The sequence below is a fragment of the Acanthopagrus latus genome, chromosome 5, assembly GCF_904848185.1.
Source record: "Acanthopagrus latus isolate v.2019 chromosome 5, fAcaLat1.1, whole genome shotgun sequence".
In the NCBI taxonomy this organism is placed as follows: Eukaryota; Metazoa; Chordata; class Actinopteri; order Spariformes; family Sparidae; genus Acanthopagrus; species Acanthopagrus latus.
The window spans coordinates 29,250,568-29,261,599 of NC_051043.1; the positions used below are offsets into that span (position 1 = coordinate 29,250,568).

At 47.7% G+C, this 11,032-nt stretch overlaps 1 protein-coding gene across 1 annotated transcript; it reads right to left on the bottom strand.

Moving 5' to 3' along the window:
* Positions 1 to 9,992: 9,992 nt before the first annotated feature.
* Positions 9,993 to 11,032, bottom strand: tcima (transcriptional and immune response regulator a). The gene has a single exon (XM_037097106.1). It carries the CDS (start codon positions 10,868 to 10,870, stop codon positions 10,568 to 10,570), a length of 303 nt encoding a protein of 100 aa, XP_036953001.1. The 5' UTR covers positions 10,871 to 11,032; the 3' UTR covers positions 9,993 to 10,567.

The following is an 11,032-nucleotide window of genomic DNA, read 5'->3' on the forward strand; positions in this document are numbered from 1 at the left end:
ATTTTTTTCAAGTTGTAATATGTTATCATGGACGAAGTCAGCTGATGTGGTTCCAGGAACTAAATACTGGTGGTGCAGACTTACAACTGACTGCATGAGAGAATTTACACGATAACAACCGTCTACGAACATGCTGGCTGCTCTGTGAGGACGTTGTTGTTGAATCTTTAGCGTTTAAAATAGTTTCACCACAAACAGGTGAAGGCAGAAGGTAAAACGTCGGGGGAACAAAGTTAATACAAATTGCACATTTCATAGCAACTCAAGCAAAAGTTATCGATGTGTTTGACGTCGTGGTGTTTATGATTTGTGATCTGGTGGGATTAATCAAATTAGTTGTTAGTTTCAGGAAAAACTCCACTAGAGGAGAAGGTAGAGCGTCATCGTTTAAAGTTTAAGGTCCCTGGCGAAGCTGCTGGATTCGACAGGATGGGAGACTACGTGAGCTCACTGTGAAGAGGCCTGAAACGTAAAGAAAGGTTGCAAAAGATTCATCTCTCAAAAGGTAAATTAAGTCAAATGTTCCCAACCAAAACTGAGCACAACACACTCCGTATCCTGACACTGAGGCACTCAACGTACTCCTCGTGTACGTAGATTTAAAAAAAAAATAAAAAATAAAAAAACTCTGGAAAAGGCCGTGAAGAGCTAACGAGGGAGATGCAGTGCAGGTGTGGAAGGAAAAATCAATCTGCTGCAGAAAAAAACAAGACTGGAAGAAACAAAAAAGGCAAAAGACACCACGAAACCCAGAAAACACACTGAACACGCGCATACGATGACGCTACACCACCTCATGATGTCTCTGATGTGATCATGTGGTGGAAGCAGATGCAACAAAATGGAGGTCAGGTGTGGTGCAGCAATGTGCTGCTGCAACCAATGAAAAAGTTTCATTTTGACTTTTAAAGATAAATGCATTTGATTCCAAACATCAGATCTTCATGTATCAACAGACACAAGGGGGAATGTTGGAGATGAGATCCAGTTGTGTAGCTCCAGTCGGGATCATGTGAACAGCGCGATGTCGGCCTCTCTGCATGTGGCTCTGACAGCTTCACAGTTCCAGAGTAACAATAGCTGCAGACCTGCCCAACATCCATCAGCCGAGGCAGGAACTTGATAAAGAAAAAGGAAACTGATAAGCCTCGATTGCTTTGTAGCTGATCCATATCTGAGCGGGCGAACGTCAGGCGCTACGCCACTGGGAGAGCAGATCTGAAGTCCGTCTGCTGCAGTCACGCTTCGACTGGGCTCTTACGTCTCCGCTCTCCACCAGCGCTGATGTCTTAAACATCTGTCCGGCTCAGTTCATCAGGGCGGGAAACATAAAACACTGCCAGTAATTTTTCAAATGGGACAATGAGCTTTGTTCCCTTCAGGTACGTTGTGCATCACTGATTCGATCTTGCGGTGAAAATCAGACGTATCTGATCTTCAATCTCACATTCTCCTGGTGCTCGACACACACGGAGGCCGTGATGTGTCCAGATGTTCTGCTCGTTCAAACTGTCACTGCATCGTTACATAAAAATGCTCCTCGCTTAACTTCTGATTCATCACAGCAAGCGAGACGGAGACTTCATCGTCTAATGTTTTCTTCATGTTTCCAAGAACATTTTCAAGCGTTTGCAAACTTCACAAAGATCACATCAGGATTTTTTTTTTTATTTTTTTTTTGAAAAGGAGAAATGTGGAATGTGATCTGAAGATGTTTAGGATTAAGAGTCGTCATTGCTGCACGGCTACATTCAGGGTAACATGATTACAGGTATAATGCTGCGGGGGATCAGGGGATAATGAAACTGAAATATGCTTTTAAAACCTCTCAACTGAAAGAACTGAAGGCGTGTAGAGGAGCTTCAGGTTTCAAGAGGTTCAGTTGAGATGAGCGAACAAAAGAAAACCTGCAGACGTCAGAATCCCTCAACTAGAAATATCAGGGGAAGTAAATACATCTCAACAGAGCAGTTTATTGGGATCAGGTCTGCAGTGAGTCAGGGACAGAACCAGAACCAGTCTGACCCCACCTGTCTTAAGCCTTCACCTGATTGGCTGGGAGGGGAATGAACCAAGCTGCTTTCACTCATTAATTAGGAGCCGGTCTGCACACAGCTGATCTGAATCCACCCTGATCAATACAGAGAAATAAAACAAATGTACGACATTTATTGACGATCCATCGGTAGATTAGAAAGAGTGAGTCTTCAGTTGAACCTTTCAACTTCGGTTTGTTGTCCTCCCTCCTCGGTTCTGTTCCTCAGCTGCTGAGATGTGAGAGGGAGTATTTATCTGGGCCTATAATCAACATCAGCGGGAGAATCAGAGCGAGAGGGCGGCAGTCAGCGAGAGCTCTTAATCTGGCTACTGAAGTTTGGCTCAGTGCAGACATGAAGATGAAGGCTCTGGCAGACCAGCGGGGCCACATGACGAGAGTATGACCGGTACAGAGAGCGGATCGCTGTGAGAGGGTCCACGACCGGGTCAGAACTGCAGAGGAACGACATCGGCCTCTTGAATCTTCCTCCTTCGCTACACACCGAGAACAGGAAACAGAATTAAATCCTTCTGCTGCAGCGCCGCCGAGTTTTCCTTTGTCAAAGATCTGACAGATCAAGTGTTGGTGCAGCAGCACAGACAGCTCGTGGTGTCGGTACGGTGTCAGTATCAGCTGCACAGGCAGGACGAGGTTAAAGAAAAACTCTCAAACCGTTTAGAATAAATGAAACCGAACGTAAACAGACGGAGAGAAAGACTCTGGAGTGTTTGGAAAGGTTGCTACAGTATCAAAACTTCTAATATTTATTTATGTTCACCTGCTTAAAGTGAAAATGTCGCACATTCTGCACATGATTTATATAAAATGCAGCTGCAAAAGACATTCACAGTGCTGGATGTTTTACTACGGAAAGCCCTGAGGGACAAATCTGATCTCAGTTATTTTCTCTCCTGTGATCACGTGGGGTAAAAAAGTTTGGGGCAAACATTTTTTCAGTGTAATCGTTTTTTCCAGGCTGTAAAATAAAGATTGCGGTTCACAAACGGTTCACATCGTCTGACACATTATGGATTCTGGACTGTTGTTAATGTTGTTAAATGGCCGCGGTTCTGTTGGACTCAAACACAAACTGTACGTCATGTCACTGAAGCCTGATCTCTGGAGCTCCTGACTCTGGCACCTCATGAAGTGACGTTCGAGGAAACCCAAAGGTTCAGACACTCTCGCACCCGGTGACGGTCAGAGAGGTTTTCCTCAACATTTTCTACTGTAAACGTGTCGGGCGAGACTCTGACTTGTCGCTGAGAAGAACTGCAGTCACCTCAGTTTCCACCCTCACAGGTTTACAGTCCGAAGTTCATTCAGTCTGAGAAACAGTTCAAAAAACACAGAGTGAGCGTGGTGAACTCGTCGCCCTGTCACACACTATCTGTCTGCCACATTTCTACCAGCCGAGCACTTTGATCCACAGCGTAACAGCGCTGAGCGGCAGTATCTCTCCCCGCTTTCATAAGGACGTTATCGCCGACCTTTCACCTTCGCACCACGCCAGCGTCCATCATTACATCACACGTTTATCGCCCCTCACTGTAAACTGGAGACGTTGCCTCAGTGTGGCCGAGATAAACTGTGGATGTTAATTTGACTCCTTCCCATTTATGAGACAAATCAAGCTACTGGAAATAATCTCTGTGGGAGATACGGGTGAGTCCAACAGCACGGAGACGTCAGTCAATACAAGAACCGCACAAAGTCGACTTTCGTCATTCAGGTCATGGAGGGGAATGTTTTAACCTAGTTGGCTAGCAACAAGCTAAACATGTTTGTGTGCTGACACAGGGGGTTTTACACTCCAGCATGGTGACAAAGTTGAGCATACTGATGTCAAATCCCCCGAAATAAGCAGTCAAACATATAGATAAAAGAAAGAATTGATGTATAAATAGGAGCTGAGCTCCGCTATTGTTTCTGGGCCTGCACTTCCTCCTTCGCCGGGCCAAGGATCAGCTGCACCTGCAGGGCAAGAGACAGGAGGAGAGGGTGGAGGTGTGGGGGCTGGCGGGTTGGCAGGCTGAACAGGACACAGGGAGTGAGGGGCAGAACAATGGTAAGGCCTTGTGGTGGAACTGGAGCGAGACAGCATGTCTGCAGGGCCGCCGGCCGCCCAGCCCCAGAAGGAACCTCCAGCGCCACACAGGAAAGGGCTTTCTCCAGAGCTGCCTGAAACACACACACTGACAGAACATACAAACACACACTGATACAGACAAACGCGAACAATAGAGGCCCCCATCCTGACCCAGCCCTGGACATAACTCTGCTGCAACTCCAGGGACTCATCGCACACAAACTCAAAGAACAGACCGTTCTGTCAGGGGTGATGAGCTGCGGAGGTCGAGGTTACCAACGGTCAGAGCGTTTCGTGGCAGATTCGGCCCCGAGGCCGTCTGCTTACACAGCACTAACTCTGCAAGGTGGTCAGGAATATAAACCAGACCGGGCTGGTTTCTGTCACTTATCTCAACTTCGAGAAGAACATTTGAAATATGAAGCCTGACCTCGAGCTGTGGGATCATCGCAGGGCTTCGCTATCAGCTATCAGCAAACTCCCGCCGAGTAAATATCAAATCTGACAGGGTGCGTTTGTGAGAAAAGGACCATCGTGGTTCCTGGAGAGTGTACAAAACAAAACTGGACTTCATGTGTTTGCATAAAGTCAATGTGTTGTGGCCTGGGTGCAGTTTGCTACAGACGCTATCATCACATATCAACACACACAACTCGTACAGAAACATCTCAACAACTGAAAACAGCTGAGCAACAACATGTTTCACACATTCAAGACCCCTCAGAGAGGCTACTCAACCCCAAAAATATAAATTCTCCTTATGTTTTGCTGATTGCACAGTATTTTAAACATGTTTAGCATTGACTATATTGTTAGCAGGTTCATGTTAGCATTAAGCTAAGCGCACAGAGCCGCTGACAGGCTGTAGACTTGGTTTTCGTTGGCTTGTTTCAAGCTTTGTTTTATTTTTAGATGATATTTTTTGGTTTATGTCGATCTTGTCAAACTGTTTATTGCGTTTTTTATCTCTTATTTTGAACAAGTTGCTCCCAAAGCTGCATCTGGCGGTGGAACAAACAGCCTCTCAGCGGAGTGTTTGACAGAGTCTGGATGATGGAAGTTAACGAGAGACGGGGGTTTGTTAACAGAACGGAGCTTTGAGGTTGTTCTAACATCAACAACATCCAGTCCAACCAAAGTGTGAATCAAACCTGTCGTTCAGGGGAAAGACTTTAATCTCACAAACACGCCACATCACAGCGCTTCGACCATATTTGGTCACATTTTCTCACCATCTGCATCCATCCAGTGTTTGTCAAATCAAGAAGCAGCTGCAGCGAACAGGAAGGGCTGCTGTCGGAAAAGAAAGCGATACCAGACCGCCATGACGCTTTATAATGTTTTGATGGGGATGTGAATGAAGCGTCATGGCGTCCGTGTGGACGCCCTCTGCGGGCGCCGTCCAGGTGACGAGGGGTCATCATCACTGACGCAACATGTGCAGAGGTGTTAATGTGACGCCTGGGCAACCTGCGCACCAGGGCGAGGGCGCTGCATGCACAATACAATGAGTCATCGTAAAAACAACAAAGAGCGGCCTCAGGCCGAGCGGCCGAGCTCCCCAGTCGACCACATCTGCACAAAGACAATCACAGACGGCAAATGTGCCAAATTCCAGGAATCCCTCGTTTTTCCTGCCAGGGAATGTGTTTCATTTTCAGTCTGTCTCTTTTGTGTGAGTTAATCCGGATGATGCTACTACAGACATGAGGCCCCTGTGGGAAAAGCCGTGAGTCAGACACGCCGGCGCTTCGCGGAAAAACTCTCCGACTCTCTCCGAGTGCCCATTCTTTTCCTGCATTCTTTCTTCTCCGCACATATTTGACCCTCTTCCTGTTTGAACCTTACATCACCACGCAGACTCTTGACCTTTGCGCCGTCCTGAGCCGGCCGGTCGAGCAGCTGCCTCTGACACACGGCGAGGCGAAACGAAGGCAGCGCTTTGCTCTGAAACTATCAAACACACTCGACAGTGGAGGAGGCAACTTTGTCGTCTGGCAGAGTTGAGGGGAAAGAGTGCTTGAGGATTATAAAGGATCTGAGAGTGACACACTAAACAGTCATTCGCAGCCGGCTCTGTTTTCATTTAACTGTGATGGAGAGCTGATGATGATGATGATGATGATGATGCAGAATTGCCTGAATGAGGCAAGTGTTGCTCAGCAAGCTGAATTACGGCTCATATTCTGGAATCCTTCCATTATTTAGCTCAAGATGATTTAACAAGATTTGGGGATTTTGCACAGCAGACTTTACGACCGCGCCTCACCTGAGTTTATTCCCAAACATCGTACTCTTGCACGCGAGCGGTGTGACTCAACCATTGCAGAATCACGACGCCACGTCACAGCTCGCTCCTGCTGCGTTAATCCAAATTATGAACGCTGTTTGTATTCTGGCTCACCTCAAGATGGTGTGCCACAGATAACACGATCTGTGAGCGCTGCGGAGCATTAAAAATATTCCCTCGTGTTATAAACAGTTTTGCAGTGTTTGGGAATCTGATGTGTGTCTCTGACTGTCACATTTAAGCCGCCAGCGGTGGGCGGCTGCTGGTAACCTCCTCCACTTGTTTTTTTTAAAAAAAAGGCTTATTTTAAATAAGCAGCGTGGAAACAAAATGTCTGATAAATGTGAATATAATCATTTGAGTCACTGTCTCACTCTCTGGTGCCGTTTCCAGGAAAGATGCAGCCGCTCGGCTTCATTTTTAGATATAAAACAAACTAAATATAGAATCACGCTGCGGCTTTTGTTAATGGGAGAGCGTCCAAGTGTCAAAGCCCACACCACTCCATAAAACAAGACGCTGACTTGTGTCTCGGGCTGATGATTTTACGGCAGGATCTTCCAGCCAAACGCTGACTAATCCTACGCCCGTGTACAGCTCATGCTTTAGTTCCTCATCACAGCCCTCAGTTTGAACCGGTCTGCGCTGGATACGAGTCGACTGCCACTCCCCGGCACTGTAGTCGCTCTGATCTGGTGCCTCTCCTCTGCACCGCCTTTCTTTCTCTTTCTCTGTCCATCCCCCCACACACACTGCATTTATGATAAAAGGGAACAGGCTAGATCTTGTTTTGGCTGCCTGAGAGGAGAAACACCACACTGTAAATGTTTCTCTTTGTTCAGGGTGAAAGAGTTTCAGAGATCCGTGTGCAGACACGCGGTTTCACAGACAAAGAGCTCAGATCAGACCTTTAATAAATAGATTTTAAAAAAGTGAAGAAAAGAAAGAATTTTGTTCATATTCATTATTAAATGTCTGGTTTTTTTTTCCTCTGACTTGTTATTTTTAATTTCATATCAGATATATTCGTGTGATTTTTGTGCACATTACGATTCTGATCATCGTGCCACATTTAACCCATTTTATATTCTCATTTATGTAATCCTGTTACACCTCCACCCAAGTATCTTCCTCTCTCTGAGGTTACTGTCCTCCAGGCTCGAAGGCCGTCTGCCAGAGTGTCTGTTGACATGAAAGCATTCACCATTTCTAGGGGCTGATGAAAGGCAGGAAGAGGGCGGGAGGCGACCGGCACGGGTCCAAACTGTGCACGCCGCTGCCAACACAGCAGAGACGGGCCAAGACAATCGCCTTGAATATTTAGCCCTTTTTTTTTCCTGAACAATTGGATTGCCGTAAAAGGGAAAAGGGGGCCAATAAAAAACGCTGCCTGGTGTGAGATACACGAGCCAAACAAAAAGGGACCGAGAGATAAAAGAGTAAAAATACTCGGCGCGATAAACCGACTGTGATACAGCAGCAGGTTTATGAAGGGTGGGTGACCTCTGTAACCCCAGCTGGAGATTAATATTCATACATATTCTCAGTGTTTAAACATCACTCCTTTTAGATGATATGGATGAAAATATTGACAACATGCTAAAAAAAAAAACGCTCGAGCAGCCGGTTAGCTTCGATTAGCATGAAAAAACTGGAACCAGGTTTTGTCAGAAGATTCACAAACAGCTCTGTCGTTAACACTTTGTTCGAGCCGTGCAAACAGAAAGACATGCTGTGGTTTGACGGTGAGTAGCTGAGCTGACCGACCGGGCTGGGTCGCTCCACACTCATCATCATCATCATGATGACGACGTTCTCCTGAGGAGGATGTTTGTCCCTTCAGCTGCTAAATGCCTCACCGAGTTCACAGCTAGCTGCTAACTGTGTCCGTCAGCTGATCTCAGAGCAGTGAGCGGTCGCTACTCGGACACCTTTCACACTGCCACAGTTGTAGGAATGAAGATAGTAGCTGTCTCACAGTAAGTTTATAACCTACTAAATGGCTTTTTAACAAGTGTATTCTTTCTCAGCGTCACCTCACCTGTCACTGAACCATCTAATGTACTGGTTCATCTCTGTTTTGAGGCGTTAATTTGATCAACACTTTCCCCACATTTTGATTTCTTCCTCCTCTGGGAAGGAGTAACAAGTTTAAAATTAGCTGATCGCGTGAGCATCCGTCTGTCTGCGGCTCACATTAATTTGTTTCAGGCGTCACCACACACACACACACACACACACACACACACTTACACAGAGACAGACACACCTTTTTACCAGGTGATTATTCACCTGAGAGCTCCACACACACACACACACCGCAGGGTAACTACTGACACTTGAGCCTCCTCCATGTATTTCTCTGCACATGTGAGGGAGCGCCTACTGTCAGATGTCGTCATGCACAACAGCAACCCAGGGAACTGGTTTGAGCCGGCAGAGCAACTATCACGGCAAGCAGATTAGCAGACATCCACTCAGGCGATCAGTGTGTCTGCAGCTAAGCCTCCACCCAGCCCGGCTGATGAAACGCCGTAAAACAGGGCGAGGAGCTTTTCAGAAGCAAGAGAGGAAGTAGATGTTAGTAGACGGCTGCAGGGATGGAGGGGTCATTTATGATTCTGTGAAGCGTGAGGAATCAGAGGGGGGACAGAAGAAGAAGTGTGGAAGCCTCCACCCGTCGAAAACACTGTAATGCCACTTCGACAGGCTCTTATCTGGAGAGCAGGGATGATTAAACACACTCCAACGCAAACACACTGGTGCGGTGAGAGCCGTCATCCTCCCCCTCCCCCTCCCCTCTCCGCCCAAACTGAGCCAAACTGGTTCCCGCTGGTCTGGTGAGGCGTTCAGGGCTGCGTTGTCGAGGGGGGGGGGGCCCTGATGAAGGTTAACCACATCCTCTCGTGAGTAAACTCCTGCTCCCTTTCAAATGCCCTCTGCTGCGTCAGGACGAGGAACAAAAGGCAGAGATGTGAAATAAACGGAAAACATTATCCTAGATTACATGAGTCAACACCTTAATATGTCAGGCGTGAGGTCATGGAGATCACTTTCCTCTCTGAGGTGGATGTGTTGTTCGACTCGAGGGGTTTCCCTGTTTATGAGCCCACAGCGTCACAGCTGTTAATCTAAATAATATTAGCAATTTTTAAATCAAATCCTGCAGTTTTCTGATAAAGACGCTCCGGCCTCCACGTCTCTGTCCTCTGCTGCTTCATGAATAAATGAAAACTGTGATCCAAGATGACGATTAATTCGCCCTCATCAGGCACCACAGTCGTCACATCTGTTGAAAAGATTAACTAAAATATGATTTTTCCTGCTGAGAAAATCCTCACTCATCATTTCTGTATTTCTGTTTTGTGGCCGACTTCACTTCTGTTGTCCTTTAAAATACCTCGACATGAACAAAGAGGTCGACACCACCGCGATAAACCCTCCACACTGACATACAGCATCATATAATCAGAATATTCAGTTAATAATAATCTAAAAACAGGATGATTTTAACCTCACATGGCCAATAAAGCCACACAGAGAAACCAACACGTGTAAGAAGGACAAACAAAGAGTTCAGTTTTATGTAGACAATGTAATAATTTATTAAAAAAGGACAAACAAAAGGAGCACAAATCATCGTGCTGCAACAGTTAGTGACAACAACAACAGCAACACATTAGTGGCCACTAATGAACAGTGTTCATAGAAAACAAAGGCGTGTGTTCAGGACAGGCATTCAGGTTGTTCGGCACTATTAAAGTCTGGTGTTTGCAGCTGTGCGCCTCCATCTTCAGCCGCACCGCCGAGGTGATGGAGGCGACACCTGTACAAGGTGCTGCTTCACAGTCAGGCATCCGACAGGAATGCGTTCATCGGGTTCAAGTCTCAGGGGAAGACGTGTTCGTGCTGCTTCGTATTCCCATGTTCAGACAGCTCGTGTTGTCCCAGGAGCCTCTCTGCTCCGCTCCGGGCTGCAGGACCTCCGTCCGGCTGCTGCGCCTCGGTGCTCCGCTCCTCCGGGAGCGCATCGCTCTCCGTTTTTTTCCCAGGCGACAGCGCGGGAGACCCGGTCACATCGGGAGTGTTTTCACGCTCGGCTCACGCAGTGGAGCCGACAGACAGACAGGAAGGCTGGACGCGCTCCCGGTCAGCGCATCTTGAGCAGCTGCCGGAGCATCCCGGCGATCTGCAGGAACTTGTCCTTCTTGCGCTGCTTCAGCGCCATCAGGGCCCGGGCCGTCTCCTCCGGGTCCTGGGTGTAGGAGAAGATGCTCCTCACTCGCTCCTCCGCCTTCATGTCACCGGTTTTCTGGAAGAGCCTCATCAGCGCGTCCTGGTTGACGTTCTCGAAGATGTTGGCCGAGGCCTTCTTGCGGTGCGCCGTGTCGAACTTGTTGCCGTGGACCGAGGGGCTGACCCGGCGGCACTCTGAGGTCACGTAGGACGACATGCTGGCTGTGTGTGTGTGTGTCTGCTGCCGGATGACTCGGTGCTCCGTGTGTGGCGCCTCCAACTCGCTGCGGATGAGTTGTCAGGTGCGCAGCGGTGAGCAGCAGCAGCAGCAGCGGCTGATCTGAGAGCAGAGTGAGCGCAACACAGCCGAGGCTCGGCA

What these genes read in the sequence shown, in the direction of transcription:
- tcima (XM_037097106.1), bottom strand. Translation starts at nt 10,870, where the DNA reads ATGTCGTCCTACGTGACCTCAGAGTGCCGCCGGGTCAGCCCCTCGGTC.